The 24,064-nt window shown below is 45.6% G+C and overlaps 1 protein-coding gene across 3 annotated transcripts in view; it reads right to left on the reverse strand.

The window, feature by feature from the left end:
• CTIF (cap binding complex dependent translation initiation factor) overlaps window positions 1-24,064 on the reverse strand; it is a 198,948-nt gene that overhangs the window by 72,249 nt on the left and 102,635 nt on the right. For all 3 annotated transcript variants that reach the window (XM_085322151.1, XM_085322150.1, XM_085322149.1), the window contains one exon: window positions 18,282-18,361. In XM_085322151.1, coding sequence (XP_085178277.1) covers window positions 18,282-18,361 — 80 coding nt within the window. The remainder of the gene's footprint in view (window positions 1-18,281; window positions 18,362-24,064) is intronic.

Genomic DNA, 24,064 nt, shown 5'->3' on the forward strand with positions numbered 1-24,064 from the left:
TCCTGTCCCTCACGATACATCTTAAATAGTATGTATAAAAGTCCCACCTGCTGCCTTTTACTTCAGCTGTTTTCATTTAGATCTCCGTGACTCTTTGACCCGCAGCAAGGAGACATCCTTGGTTTTTCCATATCCTATTTATACCAGTGCTTTCTAGTGAACAAATACATGTCTTTCCTGCAGAAGCTCAAGCAAGATTTGACAGGATCTCCTAACAGCTGTCCAGACACATGAGCTGATCCAAAGTCCATGGCAAGCAATTACTTCCGATGCAGGGATCTGGTAAGACACCAACCCAAGGAGCAGGGAGGATTTGGACTTCTGTGTGGCTAGAGCAGTGGCATCCCGGCGCTGCTGCCCCAACCCCCTAACATAGGGTGTATCACTGCTTCGACATGCATCGCATCACGGAGAGGCTTAAAGCAGGGAAGAGCTGCACAGTCCCACATGGACTTTCCTACCCGGGGCCAAAAGGTTTTTTTGTTGGTGTTATCCCAGTGCCACAATCAGAGAAGCGTGTCCTGGTTTTTGCTCTGGGCATCCCAAAGGCACCGCTCATGGAGGCTACCCGGAATGGGCAGTGAGTGATCTGCACCCCTTTGTCCAAACTGCCTTCCTTGCCCAGTGTCCTGCAGGAACCCCTCAGCCATGCGTGGATCAGCAAATGGATCAAGCTTAGAAAAAGAAAGCTTGAGGAGAGCAAAGACAGATTTCTGAAGAATCGCTGGCCTGACCCCAGTGCGCTGCATGGCACCACAAACAGCTTTGTCTCCCCCAAAAAGGAACAAGAGTGGAAAAGAGCAGAAGGGGATGGTAACTTCTAAAGAGCAAAAGCTCCTGTATCATCAAGCCAGGATTGAACTGGAGTAAATTAGTTCACATCAGCATAGACATTTATGTCAGGCAAAACTTCTGCGGTGGGAGGTCATTCTTGTTTTTGGGTTTCCTCTGTAGTGATAAGTAATAAAATGAATTAAAATTGACCAGTTTAAATGAAGGAAAGAAGCCTATTGCCCACTCCTGCCCTGGAGGATGTCAGGCCAAAGAAAGACATTATCAGAGACAGAGTAGATATTCAATGCCTTCATGCCTGTTAATGACCTTGGCACCTTCCTAATCAGTCTAAGGACTATCTTTCCCACAGATGGTCCCTTGGAGACAGACTGCTGAGACTTCAGTAGAAATACACGGAATCAAAACAGTTAACAAATATCCAAAAATAGAGCATAGTTAACTTTTTTTTTTTTTAATACGGAGATGAAAAATCCCTGGGTGATTTATGTGCCAGTAGAGATATTAGTTGCATATAATAGATGCAATATTTTTAATACTAATATTTTAGGCTGAGACAAGAGTGGGAATGGAAAGTATTTCCAGTGCCTTGACTTCTTTATTTTGCAAACATCAGTTGCTAACTGGGGTCAGACAGAAATATTGTTTCTGCAACAAGAGCCCAAACAACTTGAGCTGGCAGCTTCTTCACATAGAACCATTCCAGGAGGCACTGCGGAGATCCTGCACATTGCTGTTCCCAGGTCTCTGGGGCCAAAGTCCCCACTCTGACTTGCAAGGAGAAGGAAAGGGTTGGAAATGCTCTGCTACAGAATGGGGAAGCAGCTTTATAGGGTGCTTTGAGTAGGATGTAAATACCTATAACAGATTTTCTACAATCCTAGAGGCTGATACGAAGATCTCGCATTGCATTAATAAAATCCATTTCACTATGTGACGCCTTGTCCATCTTGCCATTAGCTGGAATAGCCTGGAGAAGGCATCATTCTTGTCAGTTTGATGGGAATCCTTAGTTCCCTTCTCAGGAACACAACATGAACCAGGGTTTCCACCTCCTCCAGGTACAAATCTACATTCTGGGGCTCTGTCCACATTGATCTTACCCCAAGGGGTGGTCAGGAGGGTGAGAACTCATGATCCCAAATACTTTTTTTGGCCTCAACTTCTTCCAGCCCTACATGAGAGAAGGGCATAGAGGGAACCTGAGAACAGCCTTGATTTAGGGCCCATCCTGGCTAGGATACAAAATTGTCAAATAATCTTTGAGAGAAACTCAGTGACAAAAAAACTCTTGAAGATAATTATAAGTGGCTTCCCATGAAAGGGTCCAACCTGCTGCTAGGGATCCCCTGCTTTGCTTTCACTGTGTGGAAAAGCAGAGGCATCATCTGTATGGATGCATAGGATTTTGCATCCATCCTAAGGCAGCTGAAGTTTTATGTAAACCATATCCCCTTACACTACCGTAAATTCACATTGCACTGAGTCATATACCTTCCCGAGTGACGACCACAAGATTTAACCCCATCAAATGTCTGAGCTGAGAAAAGCGGGGATGAATCCACCAGAAAATAGTTCCTGATTCACAAGTTGCTGCACATTTATATTAAAGGATTAAAAGCATGAGAAAGAAAATAACTACTTATTCATTTTACTGACAATGCCCGCCATAAACTCACGTTGAAAAACAACACGTAGATGGAGAAAACCATTTTCAGTGTTGAGGAGCTGCGCCGGAAACACTCCACCAAAGAGAAAACCATTTCAATAACAGATCGGTTTCCTAGTGGAGAGGAACCTGCTGCTATATTTCCTTCCCTCAATTCTGACAGGCTGAAATAGTAGCACGTAGACGTTTATATTTTGCACTACATGACACTAAAACAGCAGCCTTTAAGCATAGTCTCATGGGTGAAGGGATTAGTGCACAAGAGTAGGAATGCGGAGGCCACGGGTTCACCACAAGGTCTGAGCTGGGTGAACTGTGCAGTCACCATCACTTCACTCCTTTCTGCCTCAGTTTCCTCACACCTAAACTAGGGATGCTGATGCCAGCCCTTTGCCAAAAAACACTTCGAGGTGTGCAAACAAAAACCAGCCTCTCCCTATTTCATCCCTGACTGCAAAATGAAGCCCTGTGGTCTGCCCAGAAGCACAGCAGCCACATCGTTCTTGGGGGTCAGCTCTCTTGCTCTCTCATGACATCTCCTCCAGCTGACCTTACCCAATCGCCACGTGTGCCACTCTACCCAGAGTGGACTTTCCTGGTAGACAAATACCAGTGAAACCCTCTCAGCAGTGTGAATGTTGTTGCAGTAGCAGAGCTCTGAGGACATCAGTATAGCTGAGTCTGCCCGAGAACTCCATGACTTCGTTGTTTAAAAATAAGTAAATTATAACTTCAACTAACAAGCACTGCTGAGAGACCTGAACGGCCTAAGAGATGCCCTGAGTGATAGAAGGTCCCAGCTCAGACATTCCTGAGCTCCTGTCAACAACCTCTTTCAAAATGGCAAAACCTGTTTTAAATACTGACTCCCACTTTGTTGAGTCCAACTCCCTTAAACTAAACAGCAAATATAGTGCTCAGTGGGTTACTCCATCATTGCGGAGATGGGAAATGTCCCACTCTATCCAGTTCTCTGTAGGCCCAGCAGCACCAGCAAATTGAAGAGCTAAGTCTTATAACACCAAAAGGAGGAAGGTTGAGAAGAAGCAAAGGAGATCCAGCTCTTCTTTCACTTTTAGTGACCTCCTTGGCGAGATACCTACCTGCTGTTTTGTCTGCTGACACTTCGCCTGCCATTAGCGAAGGGAAAGAAGCTTCTCAGGAGGTCACCTGCGAAGGGGCCACCTCCTGGAGGCTGGCACTCAGCTCATGGCAACCGTCTGCATCACCAAGACCACAGCAGGGCTACAAAACACTGCTGAATTAGAGTAGCTTATTGTGAATTATAAATTGCTACTCCTCTGCTCATGCACACCGGAGTGCACGTTTCACTCATAGCAAGCATCAGATAAGGCAAGTTATGGCAGACCTCAGCAAGGCAGGCTAAGCTTAATGCACTATGCATTAGAAACCAGCTAGGAGCGTGCACACGCGGGCAATTACCACGGCTCAACTCATGTGCGGTAATTCATTAAGCCGCAGTAACGCAATCATTTAGCCGAGTCCTTTTAGGAGCAAACCGACGGAACGATATTGTACTCGGGGGACCTGCAGTTCAGCAAATTAATTTAGTGTAATAACTTCAGCAATGTTGCGGACAATCAAAATGAAAGAAACAACGACCCCTCTCTAAATTGCCTGTAACTAACACTTCAGCTGATACAATATTCATCTGCGACCGCAAGGGCTGCTCTGCCAGGCCGCGCGTTGTGCGCAGCCTCCGCGCCACCCGTGCTTCCCGAGATCTATACGCCCAGCGTGTCCACTACTTACTTAGTAGTATCTTAAGTATGAACACTTAATCCTCAACAATTCTCATCCTGAAGAAGAAACACTTCAAGAAGGAGCTCTTCGTTTTGCCCTCCGGGACACCAAGCTCCAGCCAGCACGGCTTGACCCATGCCTGGCACGCGTTTCCAAAACGTAGCTTTGATGCAATTGCTGCTGAAGACGTGGCCTGCCCTTCACCAGGGGCTCAATGTTTCTAAGCCTCAAACAGGACAGCAACTGTTATTTTAACAGCATCTCTGCAGCCAGTGGCTTTCAGTAGTTTAGAAGTCTTTTACTATAGTTATTTGCACCTTCACACTAGCGAGATCCTAGTACTGTTACTCACTATTACAGCAGGCAAGTACTTGAATACAGACTTTTTGGTTAAGCTTAACAAAATTTGATTCAATATGCTACTAAGAAGTAAAAGGGTGTTGCAACCTCTTTAATTCCTTTCCTTCCTCTCTCTTCTTTCTCTTTTAACACCTTTTGTTGAGTTCAATAAAAACACTGCAAAACATTGTGCTTGAGGTTAGTTTTCAGAAAGTATGCAGTTGATCTAAAAAACTGCATTTTGTTCCAGCTACGAACAGAAATTCTGCACTGAAATAATGTCTCGATATTGTTGCTTTCTTTAATAAACATCCTCTCCACTCACTGCAAACCTCAATAAAGGGCTCTGAAAGAACAAAAGACATTTCTGTATTGTTTTAAGTTCTCTTCCTCTCTGAAAAACTCAATTAAAATGGTGAAAAAGCAAACGTGTCAGTACTACCCACTTTAATTATGAACTCATTTCTATTCACTCTCCCAGCAGGAGACATTGGCCCTTTGACCTTTGAGAATGGGTTTCTGAGGCTTTTCCAAAATTTCATAGCATTAAAAATGACATGTTAATGTCAGCTGTAAAACACGTTCACCTTCACATTCACCCAAAATAACTTGCAATCTTAAAATCTATGGTGAGTGACATTCCTATTACTATTTTTATTTGCGAAATGAGCTCTAGTGCTGGGCCATGAATAGAACGGTATGGGAGCAGCTCTTGAAATAGTGCAACTTTAAAGACAGCAGGAAAATTGCAGGAATACGGACCTTTCCGTCAGCTTATTGTAAAGAGTTTTGAAATAAATAACTTGCATGGCACACTCATAAAAGATGTTTAGGCTTTTCTTACTAATCTGATTAATTTTTCCAATGCAAAACATTACCCATCTGAGAGAGGACATGTCTCACTGCAGCCTTAGCCTCCTGACTGCCAATATGGTGCTTGCTGAAACAAGCTTTTCTTTGGTAAAGTCCAGCCGAGAAAACACTTCACAAGATAATGCTAAAATGCTAAAATAACCCAGTTACACATGCGCCTTTCAGCAGAGACTGAGAGATAAGGAAGGCAAACAAGAAGAAAAAACATTATTTTTTAACCAAGGGATTTCATGAAATAGTGGATAAGAGGATGACGTATGTGAACTCAGAACCAGATCATAAGGAATGCACAACAGTAGATTCTCACATAAAATAAAATAACATTTTCCGTTAAACATAAGCTAGAAAATGGTTTTAAAATTCACATGCAGGACTATAAGCCACTCCAGTTTCAATCTATTCCTAACTCTTCCATGATTTCAAGTGCAAATGACACAGACACCTACGCATATATATTTGTTTCTATTAATATTTAGGACCCATTCCAAGGGAATATGCATACATCCCCAACACAGCTTCCTAGAACTGAGGATCCTACACCCAACAGAGCAATTCACAAAATCCTGTCTGATCCCATGGGTTTGGAGGGCCTACATGCTTTGTCCAAAACATATGTGCCAAAAATTTCACTCTAATGCATGTCCTGAGATGCCACCATGACCCAGATTCTAAATTCAGTCATCTCCTGCCTTAGGACTTGCCAGATTCCTGAATTCAGTAGCCTCTCCCCAAGATCCCAGCAGTCACAATCCAGTAGGAATGGTCCTTGCGCACCGAGCTCACCACCAGACACAGCAATCACCTCAGCTCTCCTTAGCTGCTCCCCTCCCAAAAAGCATTGAGTGGCCCTGCAGCCATTTTAGGAAAATAAATTTAGTAATTAAAAACACTGCTCAGGAAGAAGGAGATCTGCATCTCGGTCCCTCCTTGTCATGAAGAAACTCGGTCTAATATCTGCAGAGTCTCATGGCACCTGGCTAAAAGAAAGGCTCAGGCTGGGGAAGACTCTTGAATTTGGCTCATTCTGTAGTCAAAAATATAATGTGCCTGCAGAAAGTGACCGAGAAGGTAGCTGAGTCCCTTCCTGCTGGTGCAGGCATTCTCCAGGGAAAGGGGAGTCCTCATGGCAGATCCTGCTACCAAGCTGTTTACACACGTCTTACTAAAAGCCCCCTTGGAAAAAACACAGAGCACAGGAAGACAGGTTCAGAACTCCCCATTTGTGGAAAAGAAAACCTCTAGAAAAAAGTGCTAATTGTTAATTGAAATCTGACCAACTAGAGGTGACAACGAGTCGCAGCTTTCAGGGGAGCAGGCCATGCATCTCAGTGGCTCAGGGCTCTTCCACCTGTGGTGCCAGCAGTTTGCTCTGCCAGCACCTATTTAAAAAGAACTAAGTATGAAAAAGCCAACTACATTTCATCCAGGCTGCTGAAAAGTCAGCAAGTGGTATCAACTTCTGCCCATCAGCACTGCCCAGCTGGCTGGGCTGGTAGACCTAGCTGGAGAAGGACAGTTGATGGTGTAAAGAGGGCTTGTTTTTGCCAGTAAAGCTAGACAGGAGTCAACGAGCCAGGATGGAGACGGGTGAGTGAGAGAGCAGGGAGGCTGTGATGTAAAAGTAGGTGAGAAATTTCATCAGCCACATGCATCTTCTATGTGCAGATATATTTTCTTCAGGCAACAGAAATATATACGGCAGGCAAGGTATGAAGTGGAGACTGCTGTCCCCAAAGCTTCACCGGAGTGCCAAAAAAGCAGAGGAAACTTGCTCTTTGTGATCATGAAAACGACTTGGTGGAAAATCTTGCACATCATGTTTCAGGTGGCTGAGAAGAGATTTCTCTACCCTGAGTTGAGATGTCCAGTCTGAAGTCTTTATTCTTTTTGAAGAGAGCACAGAAACAAATCCCTGTCCCAATGCTTCCTCTCATGTGAGGTGTGTGGGCTCAGCTCCTCCCAAATTTCTTTGTTTTTCAGATTTCCTTGGTTCTGGTCAATACAGGAAAGTGAAATAAACCTGCTCTTGCAAGACGGCCAGACTCATTTTTCTTATTTAGGAGTTGAAATATCTCTCAGAGTTCCCTGAGCATCTGTGAATGCAACCTTTGGAAATCCCCACTCCTGGGCCCAGGAGAAGAATTCTCCCTCCTCTCAGTGCATTCCTGTAGGGCTGATAACAAAATTCAGTCTTGTACAAGACCTTTACCAGAGTACCATTGTGGAGATCCTCAGGCCCTGTACATACGTGCCTAGAGGGCAGAACATTGGCTCCCCCAAGAGCTTACAATGGCCAGAGAAAACATCATTTAATGCAGGGGAAAATAGAGGCACAGAAGAGGGAGCTTCCACAGCTTCACACACAGAGTGGATTCAAAATGCCTAATTTTAGGTATCTGCAATGTCAGTGACTAAATATGAGGTATCTGAACTCCCACTACAATCAGCGACAGCCCAATCCGTATGGGCAGTGGAGGCTGGAGAGTGATTCACCTGGCCAAATGCCTGCTTCAGGATAAGATGAACCATCCTCCGGATTCCACTGACTGTGCAGACCAAATCTACACTGACTCTAATGGGAACTTAAGCACCCAGTTCCCAGACAGTCATCTTAACTATAGACACATATGGTGGGATACAGCTGCCTGCATCACTGCAGACTCTCTAAGGCATCTTGCCTGGCCTCTACTCCATCTTGCTGCAGGTTTCATATGGATCCAGTGTCTACTAGCTGCATGCAGGTGTTATTCTCTGGCATTTATAAAAGCACTAGACACTTGTGATATTGCAGCTGAACCCCAGCAGTCACTGGTAAAAGTGAGAACTGAAGTGTCTCATGTCCTGCCCAGTGCTTCGCTAACACACATCCTAGCTGTGCAGCTGCGGTGGACGTCCCTTCCCTTCTGCCTGGAAAACAACTCTCACGAGAACAGGCAGGGGTAGAAAAGAAGAGAGGGAGGAACTGTCAGGGTTAACAAAGATGTGGTCCTCCGGCACAGCCCCTGCTGTCACACAGAAAGGGGGTACCAAACAAATACTGAGTTTTGAGGAAATCGGCTGTCCCTCCACCTCAGACATACACACTGCAAAAATTTCTCTTAGATGTTTTGCTGGAACAATTATTTTACCTTCTATGAAGTAACATCCTAAAACTCTGAGCTTATCCAGCAGGCCATTCTTTTTCTATTGAGGTTTCATAACAATAAAATGTTTTGACATTGGTACATAAGTCTTTCAGTCAGCTGCACAGATGGAGAAAAAACAACCTGCAAAAGTGTCCTGATGCCATAAAGACCACTGGCAGCCTGGCAATTCTACTTAAATTTAGTTTGCAGAACAGGAGTCACTTCAGTCACCAAGAATATAAAAAAATTTGAAGAACGAGCCCTGTGTTGTGCAGACTTTATGTAACAACAAAGCTGCTCTCAGCAGAGAGGTGGCAACCCTGCAGCTGGGAAATGCACCCAGCTTTCTCCTGCCACTGACTCCTGGCATTAAAGAAAAGGGAATAATGAAAGGAAAGGATTAAATTTGCTTAGATGAATAACTTTTAACCCCTTCTGTACTACTCCTTTAGCTAACCATACAGGCACAATGAAGCAGATACAAAGAACAGTGGTGGACACACACGTCCCAAAGTCCTGCTCATGCAGAATACGTCCTGTTGAACTCTCAAAGGATTTTTTTCATCTTTGCATTAGTCTTCTGGCAACTCTGCCATTATCTAAAGAACCTGTGTTCACAAAGTGCTCCAGAATTCACAGAAGTACATTTTCCTTGCATGGCATGAAAGACCAAATTCTGTCAACTGTTGTTAGTGTCAGGAAAGTAGCTGTAAATACAGCATCTCCTTTCGTGCTGTGTTTTGTCAGCAGGCTTCCAGCCACACCATCTGCCTTTATAGGTGACTCATGGCTGGGCGCATTTGCGCTGACCTCTTCATTACATAAAGGCTTAGTCCTGATCAAAACGGCACAAACAGAGCAGCTGGGTGGAAAACCCCTACTCACCCCATCACTGTGTCACAGATTAAGACACAGGTGACAGTCAAAACAAACTCTCCGATAAATGCTAAATACCAGCTGCTGCACCTTACTATTACTGGTGTTTTAAATGGACCGCTTTGGTAATGGCAAAACCCTACACACACTGCTTTGGGGAAAGTGCTGGGGCATGCAAATAGCTATCGGAAGAGTCTGTCCAGAACTGTCGCTGGATATAAATGCTGCTGAACTTCAGCTTTGGGGCCAAGAGGAACTGAGATGGCTTTACCAAGCCCTGCTGGATGTTCACCAGCTCAGTGCAGGGCCACTGAAAAGATAAGAAGACATGGTATAGGGCTGCCTAAGGCCTGTGGGGCTTGTGAGGTTAGATTTGCATTCAAGAGAAGCTGCAGTGCTTTCCAGTCGATGCCAGTCCTGGAGCAGTACAGTTGTACAGCACTGGCCACTCCACTCCCAGAATGAGGCACTCGCAGCCAGATACCCATGGGTCATCACAAGGTGGCTTTTTGATCATTCAGTGTTCCAGAAATGCTCCTTCAATAAGGATCCTCATCTGGACTCTCTGTTCTCAGTCCCCTTCTCCTGGGAACCAGCTTTTGGTTTGGTGACCCTTGGCAGGAGCTTCCACTTGATGCCTGAAAGGAAGAGCAGCAAGGACTGTGCAATGCCAACATGTCTGGCCAGCAGGCTGGATGAGTAGAAAAGGTCACTTTCTTGACCCCCCGACACCATCTCAGTCCTAGTCCATCACTGCCTTGCCCAAGCAGCAGTAAACATGCTAACCGGTCTGAAACACTGTCAGCTCTCCATACGTTCTCAGCTGTATCTATCTGGTAGCCTCCCGTGAGGGCAATGTATGGGAGTAACTGTGAACAAGAAGAGGGGTCTGGAAGGGCCTTGTGTCACTGAGTGCAGTCCCTTGGCTCTGCACAGAAAACCATCCACAGAGGGCCAAACCACTCCAATTCCTTCCTTCTTTTATTTCCTTGACAGTAATCAAGCTAGACCTTCCGATTTCCAGCCTGTACAAGTGAATGGTCAGGTTTCATCCAGTGGGTTTTCGTGGTGACACTCTTCTTCAGCATAAATAGCCCTTCCTCCTCCATGATGTTTACCCCTGGGGCATCCATATCCGCTCCCAGCCTTTGTTGGCAAGGCGAAACAAGTAGAGATGTGCGAAGAAGCATTTCCTTTTCTGTGCTTTTATTTTGTTGTTAACTTCCCTAGGTGGCCCTGGATCCTTGCATTAACAGATAGCAAAGAAACAAAAGAAACCCCACTCTCAAATCCAAAAAAGCCTCTTGCTTTATCTCTCATCCCAAATCCCCCTGCCAAAGGCTTCACCCTGCTCCATCATCACACAGTTGTGCTACTCCCATCCTAGCTTATCTCCTCTGCTGCCTGCTCCCACTCTTCCCTCTTCCTCTCTCCACCCGTCCTCCCTTGGCTTCCCCCTCCTGCCGCTGGCTGCCAGCATGCGGAGACTTTGCCCTTGCAGAATTGTGTCAGTAAAGTGGATTCCTGCAATGTTTATTACAGGGTAAAGTGGTAAGATACCCTTTATGGGGTTTTGAAAGGAAATTGTACAGGAACAGTGTCCTGAGCCGGGTGTCTATTGAAAATTCTTCACAAAGGGACTTTGCCACAAGAGGAAAAGCAGCTTAATCAGTGGAACTAATTACCGAAGGTGGCTGAGTGTCCCCGAGGGTCCGTAAAGTAAAATATAATGGGAAAAGAAATATATCACAGCTTGCCTACGCTCCTTGGCAGACCTTGGACGGCCTCTGCCTGGCCCCGAGCCCGCGGTTGCTGGCTGCCTTGGGCCACACTGGGCTGCTGCAAGAGAGCAGGAGAGGCATGATGGGACCTTCAAATGTGGAAACTGCCCTGCTTTATTCACCCTATTCGCATGAGCAGAACAAGCCAGCGGCGCTTACACAACTCTCGAGTCTCAGGAAGAGGAAACTGTCCCTGACAGCCACCTGGGGCTCTCCAGGGAAGAAGGATATTTCTGCCTCCCCCAGCTCTGAATCTAATTAAAAACAAAAACAACATGGAAAAAAATAATCCAGACTGTTTTTTCCTGATCATTTAAGTGTAAAGCCAAGTTAACGGTAGGAAGCAAACTGGGACAGCACAAGAGAAAATTTGGGGACATTTTAGTAATCCTGTTATCAAAAGCAGTAAGTATTTGGGGCATGCTGAGAAGAGGCAGGGAAACCACAAGAACCTCTTCGTCCCACTTCTTTACTTCACGTAAGAATTGGAAGGAATCAGGCAGTTTTCTGCTCCATCTCCTTATCCCCACACAAGGCTTTAGAATGCAAAAATGCATCTCCTAAATCCACATCTGACAGGAGAAGGATCTCAACAGCAGCATGGGTGAAAGTCCTTCTCCAATGGCCTGGCGCGGTCCCTGCCAGCGTGGCTGGGGACATACAGAACTTGCTGCTCTGATGGCCCTAAAACCCACCAGGGACTCAGACAACACCTCAGAACGCACCATCCTGGGATGACACGGAAACCTGAGAAATCGCATGCAGCAACAAGTTGACCTGCAGCCTTTCAGCAGATATTTAACAAGTGGTGTTTTCAGGAATTTTTTTGAAAAGCAGTGTGCCAAACTCATAGCGCAGCTCCACAGGGACACCATGGTTTGCGCTCAGCTAGCAGAGAGAGCTCAGTTAGAGGACAGCACCTGAGAAATGGATCCACCGTGCTTCTCCTGCACTGTTTCTTTTCTCTTGGCTACTTGTGAGAGGGAAGGGCATGAGAGGTACTGCTGCCACCCTGGGATAACCACTTCCATAGTGGCAGTGGCCTCTGGGAGGTTAAATCAAATTCCCTGTGGTGATATCTAAGTAAGCTGGGTCTTGTGTGGCAGCAGAGAGCAGACAAGCGTTTGGTATCCAACCCTTGCTCACACTTACAATTATGAAAATACTTTTCTCTACTGTGCTTTTTCCATGATCCCATTAAGCAGCGATGCCCTTCCTCAGCATCATTATATAAAGAAGGTGAATAGTTACCCCTTGTGCATCCAAACCTACAGAGAAAACACAGGGCATGGAGATTTCTGCAGCGTGAGTTGGAGAGAGTGATACCTCTCCCTGCTCTGCTTCCTTGATTATAAGCCCGTTGCAACAAGGACCTTGTCATCTCCTTTACAAAACCTCACACAATTAAACCCTGAACCAGATGTGCTCTAACGCTGATCTGTGTTATAGAAAATCTGCCAAACAGACCCACACTGACCGTTCTTTAAATGGGAAATTCAATGCCTGTTTTAATGTCACCTTTAATCTGCTCCCAGGAGCAAGGAGAGAAATATGGTTGCATGTGCACGAACAAGGGCATTAAAACAGCGCTTCTGAAGCTTGAGTTTGAAAACTTAAAAATAAAGGTCTAACAGAAAAAAATCCCAGGTAATTTTGAAAACTTTTTCTTCTTCTGTTAGAAAACAAGTGGGGAGGAGGTAAAGAAACTGAGTTGAAGGCAAGGGGAAAAGGTTTGATTTTTCATCCCAACTTTTATCTTTCTTTGGGAAGACAGGACAAGCTTCAGCAAAGGATGGACTGTCCATAAATTTCCAATGCTCTATCAAGTACTTTGGAACACCAGCCATTTTTGAAAGAAACAGATTTGTCCTATGAAGAAACACGACAGTTATCAGACGCTTTACTGATAACAAGCTTTTGACAGCTGTGGGGCCCAGTTACTGATGCAACAGGCAGGAACTGTCCACGTGAACGTAGATGCTGATATCCAGAACCTGCCTGTACCTCTGTACCTGGGTAGGGTGCTACCAGGTGCCACCACAACCGCAGGCGTTGGGCAGAAAGAGGCAGCTGCAGAGCACAGCTCACGTCCTCGGGAAGGAGACTTCTGAATTATGCCAGATGACTCAAGGCCTGGAAGGGTTTGCTTCCCCCTCAACTGCCAATGCAGGGAGTGAAAGGTAGAAATCTAATGCTATGTGAGATGAATTCAAATGCAACTTGGTGATACCTTTTCCAGAGGAAAGGTGACAGGAACAAAGTGGTGACTTGAACTATTTATAACATGGCAGAACATGAATGTCATTTTACATGAGAAACAAAAGGTGCTTCACTAGTCCAAGACTTAGCTTCTTCTGAGCTTAACAACTGTGCAGCAGACCAGGGTGGAAAACGTTACAGCTTGTGAGGAGAACCAGTAACCAGTCTTTTAGAAGACTGCCTGAAACAAAGCAGGCAGACTTTCGGATACAAATTTGCTTTATCAGTTTTTTTATGACGGGTATATTATAAAAATTACCAGTAACCTGAAGGCTAAATGCCCTATCGGGCAAGGTAGGGTGAATCTGCAGATTGATTGAACTTGTTCAGAGGTTAGTTTTGGACTTTCCTACATATCTGCAAGCTGGACTATCATCTTCCTAGAGGCATTCATCCACATGGCACGGGAACTTCCAGCTAGCGCCTTGCAGGCGTGCCGGACATGTTATCCTTGCGCCAAGGAGATGGGTCATGGAGAAGGAGAGCTGGGTGTACCCAYCTTGGGTGCACTCCAAGGGCGAGGGGTGAACATGCAACATCTGCTTATGGTGTCCATGGTACTAGTCAGTGCTGTGTTCACCTCTTTCAGGAGAAAACTGCATAATTCAGGAAAAAACTTGTATAATGAAAACCAGAAGCATTTGTGCCAGGCTTTTGGGCCACAGCTGTTTTTAACAAACAAATCAAGAAAACCACTGTTTTTTGAGCAAGCTTGTTGCATTTTAACCCTGCTCCCACCCCTCGGCCACGGACCATGCTGTTACTAACCCTTTTCTAAGAAACTGGCTCTTCTTCCATTCCATTCAGGCATTTACACTTGCTTCTCAAATACCATCCCAGGCCTCCTAGGCCTCATCTGCAGGGCTCTTAGCTCCTTGATTTTATTTCTGGCTTTAGCAGCACAGCTCGTATGTCCTGGGGCAAATCCCGCCTAATATACGACAGGCCTCAGCGCACCCCAGAGACCCTGCTTCGGCGCAGGGGCGAGGAGCTGCCCGGTGTTTTACAGCACTCTTAAAGTTTCGCTCACATAAAAACAATGGCAGAACGGGCACGAAACATTTTTCTCAGCTAATCAGCTAACTTTCTCAAGCTGGATGTCGATGGTTCTGGCAGAGCACCCTGGGCTTGGTTTTGCAATTTTGTCTTTCCACATCCAGACAATGTCTAAAACAAAAGCCTGTAACTCCCAACTGTTTCACTAGCAATAAAATCTCTCCTCTGCTGGTCCTACGGCAGAGGGATATTTATACCACCTGTGCAGCTCCACCAGCTATGAAATGAATCCTTTCTCCACTAACACAATGCCTGGGATATTAAGATAATAGCACTGCAATAAAGCGCGAACAGCTTTGCAACGAGTTTGTGTTCCAATACAATCTGGCATTTAAACTGCAAAACAGTTTCAGTCGGCGAGACTCCTTTTTTCCCCCCTATTCCCACTCTGCTGTGTATTTCACATAAAATAACAATTTTGAGATCTCGCTTACTGCTGGAAATCAATTGTAAAGAGCGAGTGTTCTCCTGGGGCATCTCAAGTGGCACTGGAGTGACCGGCAGCCCAAGTTCCCGCTCCATTCCCAAACGCGTTATGAAGCCGTCGGGATCCTGAGCTGCTGGGCTGCTTAGATTTAGTGCCATCTATCAAACCAGATGGTGTGGGAGGTAGCTGGAGTCTCCCGGCTGAGGTCTGGGGGATGGGACTGTGCCTTTTTGGTGTGAATAACTGTTTAAAAGAACCTGTTTTGCTCCAGCTCCCTCTGCCCAGGTTTCTTAACTTTTTGTGGTAAAAATGCTTTTCTTTCTACATCTTGACAGACAGCACTACCGAGGATGTCTGTGTCTATAAAGGACTTGGGCAGGACTGCGCATGTTGGTCCCTCCAGCAGCACAATCTCTGTTTTAAAGAAGGAAACTGAGGCAGAGAGCAGGAGAGTCTTCCGCACAGTCACGGAGTAGTGGAGCGCGGCTAGTACACAGAAAAGTGGAGTCACAGCTATCCAAGCGGACTGCTATTATGAAACCTGTCTGACACCCACTGACAATCTATCTCAGGTATCCAGAAGGCTCTTCCCAGTGAAAGGCAGGCATTTGGGTTGGGAATGATCTCCAAAGGATCTGGCTGCTGGCAGTTTATCATGGTAATCTGAACAGAGTGAGAAGAAAAACAAATCCATCTAGTGTAATCCTTACTGCTGTAAAACGGGCTGGTTTCCCAGCTGGTAAAAAAGGTGCTTACGTGCAATCGCCCACACTTCATAGAATCACAGAATCAGTAAGGTTGGAAGGGACCTCTGGAGATCATCTAGTCCAATCTCCCCGCTCAGCAGGGTCACCTACAGCATGGTAGACAGGGTTGCATCCAGGTGGGCCTTGAAGATCTCCAGAGAAGGAGACTCCACCACCTCTCTGGGCAACCTGGTCCAGTGCTCCGTCACTCTCACAGGGAAGAAATTCCCCCTCACGCTCAGGCGGAACTGCCTGTGCTTCAATTTCTGCCCATTGCCTCTTGTCCTGTCACACGGGACAACTGAAAAGAGTTTGTGTTTACATGAGTCGAGCCGCTGGCATGACACGTCAGCACGGCTTGAGGAAGTCTGTATTTTGTGGGTTTCTTAGCAGTTTTGTAATCTGCTGCAGCACTGTATGAGCCTCACCTGGACAGCAGGTCCTCACTGCCACGAAGCCTTCATCATCTGCACTACCTCTACAACACGTGGCTGGCCAAGACAGAGACCCAATGCCTGCGAAGGCCCATGTGTCAGGTTGTGCACACACTATGGCAACAGCTGGTCTCACAGGGATGAGGACACCCACCTGATGCCAACTACATATGAGACCATCGCTGGCTTGGGTGCGGGTATCTGTGGGTGAAGCACCACATCTGCATGTTGCAAGTCAGGGTGCAACCAGTCATGATGGTCCTGCTGGATTTCAGCTTGCTCAGAACATGAGACAGGAGATCCCACTGTTCTGCCTGCTTCTCCCTCTTCAGCTCAATGACATACTGTCTTCAGATGGCAAAAAAAAGATCCATTTCAAGCAGGGTGAGACAGAGGGGAAGACTAAGGTCCAATCCACGTTGCAATTTCTGAAGCACTCAAGACTTGGGTACCACAGCGCAGTGCTCTGATGAATCTAATCCAGCCCGGGCTTGCAACACAGACAGAATGAAACTTGCTTTTAATCGTATTTCTGTGATTGCAGGGGTGCAACCCAGCTGAAACAAGTTTTTTCTTTTTTTCCCTAAATCACAAGACAAAATTGTTTTAAATTGGGTACAGGGAAAAAGAAAGGCGCCCAAAAGAGGAGTGGAAATGGAATTTGCCACTGACTAACCACAAGCCACAGACGCATGATTGATCGCCAGTACCAGACCCGTCTCATTTCTTTCCTGGCTTGCCATCACCACTTCACAATAGCAGCATAATAGCACCTTAGCAAGCTTATTCTGGTGGGACTACTCAAATGCCCTCCATTTTTGGCATTTGGCCTTATTTATCCCCATGAGACTGTTAGACTTAAATCAAAGAAACTGTAAAACCCTCAAGGATGGTAACATGAAAGCGAGCGAAACCAGACAGAGACTTGTGATCAAGTCCTACATCATAACCATCCAAATTATAGGAATGACACAATAAACTGAAAAACAGAGTTTTGCTCTAAGCCCAGGGGGAAATTCGCAATGGGGACCAGCTTGCCCTGCCTAGTCTCTGCCCACAGAAGAATATTTCTTGAACATCGGAGCAAACTTTTTTCAGCTGTTTTTCAGTTACTCAGTCAAATTCAGGAAAACCAAACCAGAGTTAACTATATCGTGGCTTTTTGAAAGCTGTTAGTGATTCAAGAAGTGACAGTTCTGTGATTCTGGGATGAAAGCTGACAGTTACTGGGCAGCTCTCTGCAAGACTGCCCCGAAAAATTAGGCTCCAGTGAGGCATCAGAACTCAGACACACAGTTTTCAGCTTATTCTTGAAGAAAACATTGGCTACTCTTTTCCAGTTAAATAATATTAACCCTGCAAGCTCCCGGTCTCAGACAGGGTTTACTGTCTTGACTTTGCAGCCTAAGCCATAGCATAAGAATGTGCACACAGAGAAAAGCTGCATGTGCAATTGCCTCTCTGATTCCTCACTTACTTTCAAATTTAACCCCAAGCACAGTTCCTATGCAGGACTCTAGATGCCCTCAGATAATTAAACAGGCAATTTATCCAATTAAATACACAATTTGCACAATTAAATTAACTTAGTAGATTTAAAATCACCCATTCCACAGGAGCTCAGCTGGTTGCTTACTTAGCACGCGGACTCCTTCCCACGGAAAGGCGTCTGATGCTTACTGCCAACCCCTTGCAACCATACACATTTTGCAGCAGGCCCTGAAAGTCAGCAAATTCCACTTTTTAATCAAAAGAGAGGAAGTAAGTTCCTGGAACTCTAAGCCTTTATGGAAAATACTTTGCCAGCTGCCTCTTCTAATGGAAGTTGGGTATCTGGTGCAAGGGCAGCTAAACATTAGGGTTGCTCCAGGTTCCCCCAAGGTGGTGTATCCCCAACCTGCACTGAAGGAGGATCTCAGCTCTCTGGAGCAATATAGGATATACCCAAGATTTTAAAGACCAACTTGTGGGATGGACATACACTGCAGTTCCAGAGGGTTAATGTTCAAATAAAGGATTATGCATTTATACAATGGTGCCAGTTGCTAAAGGCCAATATTGTCCAAAGACATTCCACGAGACAGATGTGCAGTGAGGAAGAGAAGATAAAAAAAATACATTCAAGAGAGGTTTCACCTACCTTCGGTCATTTCTCCTCCTTCTGAACAGCTTTTTGGTGTGTGCGATTTCAGCTTCATGAGGCAAAGGATGGTAACCCTGCTGTAAAACAGAGGAAAAGGCAATTATCAATTCTGAGTTACAGGAGGTACCTTAGTGTAGGTGGTCAGGGTGAGACAGAGCTGGACACCTAAAGTGTGGACCTAGTAAAAGAAAAACCTCTTGGCTAAGCATCTTTACACAAATCAGTGTGGTACCTCAAACCTGATCAAAGAAGCTCTGAAAATCCACCTATCTGTTATATCCTCCCAGGGCCGTTACAATGAATAGGGAACGAAGTTATCTGCAATTGCTGGGTAAGAGAAGCCACATGCAGCAGAGAGAACTTCAACACACACCGGTGCAACCCAGAGTACATGATTGTCAGGAAATTCACCCATATCACACATGATGCTTCACACCACTACACTTAAACTGCTGCTTCATCCACTTTTACTGGACTATTTTCCTACTTATTTGTAGCAGCATTTCAGCAGCACTGGAGCTTGTTAGAATCACTCAGCTCATCGCTCAGCTAGCAGAGCGCACATGAACCACAACCCACAGGTTCTATCATGGGCAAGTCAATAAATATGTTGTGGAGCACCTCATGATGCCTTTCCAATGCCAGACATGAACCCCAGTCACCCCTTGGAGAAGGGGATGAGTGGGATCCTACTCCACAGATCAGAAACAAAAGAGATGATGAGGACATGAGATGACTTGCCTGAGTCAAGTCAGTGGAAGGGCTGTGTTAGCCCAGTCTGCTCATTGTCTGTCTTGTCCTCACTCTGCTGAAAGTGCTGGGTTCCCTCTCCTGGATTTGGCATGCTCAGCTGATAATAGGGATGCTGCATTTACCTTCCTATTATGGGCAGTGGGAGACTTTGTTAATGTGAGTAAAGAGCTCAGAGGTTCCTGGATGAAAGGCATTACATAAGAGCAAAGTATTATTTGTTTTCCAGAGACTACAGAGCTGTCATAACCATAATGATTTGTATTTATGTAGTATTGTACTTCCCATGCCGGAAATAAAAGCCCTATAAAAGTTGCTCCTTTTATTTCCACAACAATCTGTCTTATTCTTTAAGCTGCAGTGACTGCTGGTGAATCACCACGTGAGAAGGGCCATGAGGGAGCAGAGTGGGAAAGGGTAAGGTGTGAGCAGGAATGTTTGTAATCATGCAGCAGCCATGACACATGACACTGCAACTCACTGATGTAAAAAAAATTTTGTCTCTCTCTGTGGAAGGATCCTTAAAAAATTAACTTTAGTAGCCGTTATTGATACAGTAATATTTTTAGTTCATCTGGCGGAAGACGTAGTAGGATAGAAGAGTCTTTGTGAATGCTAACAAATGGCAGTCTTCTGGAGTCCTGAGGAAGCCTCCACGATATCGAGACCAGCAGGGCTTATTCTGTCTATCCAGCCCAGCCATCTGTGTACAACAGTCTGGAGGACCGTGCCCATGTAGCTACTGCAGCAAGCCTACAGATTTGGGGGAAGCTAGCTTCGCCATTTAGGAGATGTTCATTCTTTTCAGAGAGTTCAAGCAAAGCAGAATTCTCCAAGTCCACGGGTAAGTCATGCCACTGGCTAACGCATCTACACCGTGCTTTACCTGCAGTTGTGAAGAAGGTTGTTTCCTGGGAAGTTACAGACCACAGGCAGTTCCTCTTTTAACTTTCTCCTTCAGTTTTATGCTTCCCGAGCAAATTGGATGCACAGAGATTGCGCAGTTTAGCAAGGGCATTGTAAAGCACTCTCAGGAGTAGAACTCAGCTCTCAGTGACCAGATCATCCCTCTCTCCTTGAAACATCTATTAAAACACCCTTAATACTCAGTGGTATCGCTTCAGCCACAGCACTCCACATTACGAGTGGTAGCAGTGGTATAGAGGTCATCGTTAAATGAAGCTGCATGAGCTTTCTTGCAAATCTGCTTGTCCACTGAGGACCTGCTCGGTGAAATACGTTGTTCTGCAGTCATTTGCTTACATGCTTTCACTCAGCATCAGAAAGAGGACTCTTCATGCTGCTTGGATCTTGCCTCACCAGTCAAATATAGCACGATTGATTCAGGAGAGCAAGTTTGGGAATAGTGAAAGTTGGAAGGTGGCTTTCCTGTGGCTGTGGTTGGGTTATCACTTATTAAGCAGGACTTGACTTGAGCTTTTCCTGCAGCTGAACACCTCATAGTTATTTTTGTATCGAATCTTCGGTGCTTAATCTATTAGCTTAAAAAGCACACTGAAGCTTTTTCACTACTGAGGGCTGCAACTGGAGTTTTTCTCATCTATTTGATCAACGTTATTTTCACTGAATGTACAGGCGGAGCTTTGTCTCTCTGAGATCTCCAATTCTCTGAGTATTTGCCTGAAATTGGCCAATGGGTTCCAAAGCTAATGGGAGAAGGAAGGGAGGGAGCAGCCACAGACAGCCCAATCACATAAGCTCTGCTAGTTTAGGAAACCAGGCTAAAAATAGTATAATTCTCAGTGAGACTGTTTCCAAATGTCGTACTACCAGAGCATGCTAAGGCTTGGGTATTTTTAAGAATTTAAGCTGCATTGCAGAAACATGTGCAAATACAATTACCCGGAGCTTGAAAAATGAAACCACCTCTTCAGAATACAAGGGCCAAAAGCACCGATTTCTGTAGGAGCAAAGCCTTCGTTAAGTCCTTCTGGCTCTACTTCTGGTTGTCCCAGCAAGGAAGCGCACGCACAAGGACGCGTCGCTGCCTGTCTTCCTACTCGCAGAACACCGCTGCTTTTCCTCAGAGCTCTGCCAGCCGACAGCGGGCACAAGTTAGCGACTCTTCTGGTTGCAAATGTAGGTGTGAGACGTGATTTAATTACATGGACACAAACCTCCGAATGCAAAGAGCACATCTGGAAACTTCACGTGCCCGAACAGAACAGAACTTAGTGTCCCCGTTAGGAAAATCAAAAATCTCCCTTCTCCGACTGAGCAGTTCCCTTCCCTAGTCCTAGTCATGAGACAATGTTTTGGAAAAAAACAGTCATTGGTCCCCACTCTTGTCTATTTTGGTGCCTGAGCAGAGCTAATTTTGGAAAGAGAAAAGTCGACTTTTTTTGTGCAGCACGCTGATGTAAAAGGAAATATCAGCCACTTCCAAGAAGGGTGGGGTGCACGGACGAGTCCGAGGGCGCTGCACGAGTGGTGCGGGACAGAGTCCCAAGTGCAAGGTAAGTACATTTACGACATGGTTCATCGATTTAGCTGGTAGCTGCTCCCCACCACAGGTCAGGCAACACAGCAATGAAAATGCTTTCAATAAAGCTGACTTGCTGAGGACAGTGCGGAGCTGAAATGCAGCTCTTCCATTTTTCAGCAAACCAGGGCAGGAGATAGATAAGACACTTTATGAAGCTGAAATCACTGAAGCCAAAGGGATACGTTCTGCAAGGCAGAAGAGAAATAATGGGTAGATACTCATTACCCTCTGCTCTGCAATGGGTTTACAAGAAGACCTACCCAAGAAGGATGTTTTGCTTTCCTGCCTGAGCCAGAAGATACTGGTGAGCCATGGTGCCCAGGGTTTTCAAATGCGGGTTCCCAACTTGTCAGTGGGCAGTAAAATCATATTTGGTCTGTCTTCCACAGTGGTTTTATTCTGATATTTATTCCCAGGTGGCTTGAAGAGAATGCAACAAACAACCCACTTCAAAGCTGCTAGTTTTGGAAGCAAGAGGTGCGGGAAAAAGAAAGAACAAGGAGCTCATGGTTTTAGGAAGTATAGCTAATAGGGGTCATTTTTAATTTTGGAGCAAAACATTCTGCGGTTTACATGGTAGTAAACTTCAAGCAGAACCTGAGAAGCCCATGGGACTTCAAATGTATTTACATGTACATCGGCTTCAAATTATAAACACGTACGCTGTAACTAGAAAGGAGAAGAGCTCTGTAAGAGAAGGGGTGTTGGACAGCAGTCTGCTTTCTGCCAGTCCCCTGGAGATCAGGTATGATGTGATGTGTATATTCTTTTTAGATGTTTGGGGGACAAAAGTTCTTGGAGAAGAAAAAGGGATGTCTGGCAAGCTTGGCTGATTGTCGTATGGCCAGTTAGCATATGCTATGGGAAGTCTGTGATTTATCTGAATTGGTGAAAACACACAGGGAAAAATCAAAGACGGTATGTAAAAATGGCTTGGAGAGAGCGAGTCAGAGAGAGAGAGCCCGATGAAGATTTCTGCAAAGGATGGGATGCTGCAGAAGGTTAGAAAGCGGCAGAAGCCCCACTAAAGGCCTGCTGCGATTTGTCAGCACGGATCATGGTGGTTTTTTACTGGCGTACGCTCGTATCCACAAATGTACCTGCATGCACGCGCGCGCGCACACACACACTCTCACGGCTGCTCTTTCCAGTGCCTGTGCTTCAAGCACCCAGTGAACACGCCTGAACAACCCTTAACCCCGTCTACCCGCCCATAAGAACCCAGCAAGACGGCAGCTGCCTCGTTGGTGCCACAGTGCCATTTACATAAAAGTTTAATGAAAGAATAACAACAACAAAAAGCTTTCAAGATCTCATTGACATTCCTGCAGCAACCCAAGAGCCTCCTTCGCTCCTGCCCTCCCCTTCAACACCCGCTACCGCCTCAGCAAACTCCCCTTCAGGAGGCGTCTTACTGCTCTCCTGAAGTCGTTAACCTGCAGTTACCAGCCTGGAGAGAGACATGGTGAAGTGGGGCTAGAGATCAGAGGAGAGAAATGGTCACTTATCAAGCTCCCCACGGCTGAGGCTTGCTAGTGTTTTTCTCACGCTTYGTTTGCAGCAGAATTAAGAATTAATTTAACAAGTTGGAGGGAGGGAYGAGTTTTCTCAGTTTTACTGATGCTGGTCACTCACAAGGAGATAGATAGAAATAAAGCATTTTTTTTCTGCTGCTGCTTCTGTGACCACCCTCACTTAACAATTCCCAGGGATTTCTTTGGAATGCCACAGCAATTCCCTGGCAACATGAGCACTCCTACTTCATCTACACCTGACCGCTAGTCCACACTCTCCTTCCTGCCCCTCCACTTCTAGAAGTCTCAAGTGCAAATGTAGACAGGGCTCGACAAATTCAATACGTCAGGCATGTCACCAAGATCTGGCAAAAATCCAAGAGGCTAGGAAAGTCCAGAGTCCATTGCTTTGTCTCTGTGCTGCTCACGTCCATCTGACTCGGTCTGACTTTCAGATGTGAAACTTCTCCCTACAAAGCAACTGTCTTCACTTTCACTTATTTACGCACTTCCGTTGATGTTCATGCAGGACAAACGTGTGCAGCTCTCCAATGCCAACACTAGAGCACACAGAGACGGCCTGAATTCAAAATGGCAGTTTTGGAGAGTGAACAAAAAACACTGAGAGAAGCTACAGGACAGACGGAAAAAACAACACTGGGGCTATGAGAAAAAGAAATTATCTGGCGATATCAGCGTATCATTCCATATAGGCTTTATCTCGAGAGCCTTTTCTGCCCTCGAGAAACATCTCCGCCCCTGCTTATCTTAAACAAATGGTTTCAGAAGGCTTGAACTGAACAAACAGGTTATTAGGCTTCCAGTAGATGCTGGGAGTTTTGCTCCATTTTATTGCACATAAAGTTCAGGGTGGGATGTTTTTTTCTGGGGAGGGGAGGTAGGAAGAGGAGGGTGGGGTAAGGTTTGTAGGAGCTCTGAAGACACTGCATCTGCTAGCACTAAAACAACAATAGAAAAGTTGTGGCCAAAGGCAGTGCAGTAAAAAAAAA

This window comes from Rhea americana, unplaced genomic scaffold, assembly GCF_003343005.1.
Source record: "Rhea americana isolate MKP2758 unplaced genomic scaffold, rheAme1 scaffold_75, whole genome shotgun sequence".
In the NCBI taxonomy this organism is placed as follows: Eukaryota; Metazoa; Chordata; class Aves; order Rheiformes; family Rheidae; genus Rhea; species Rhea americana.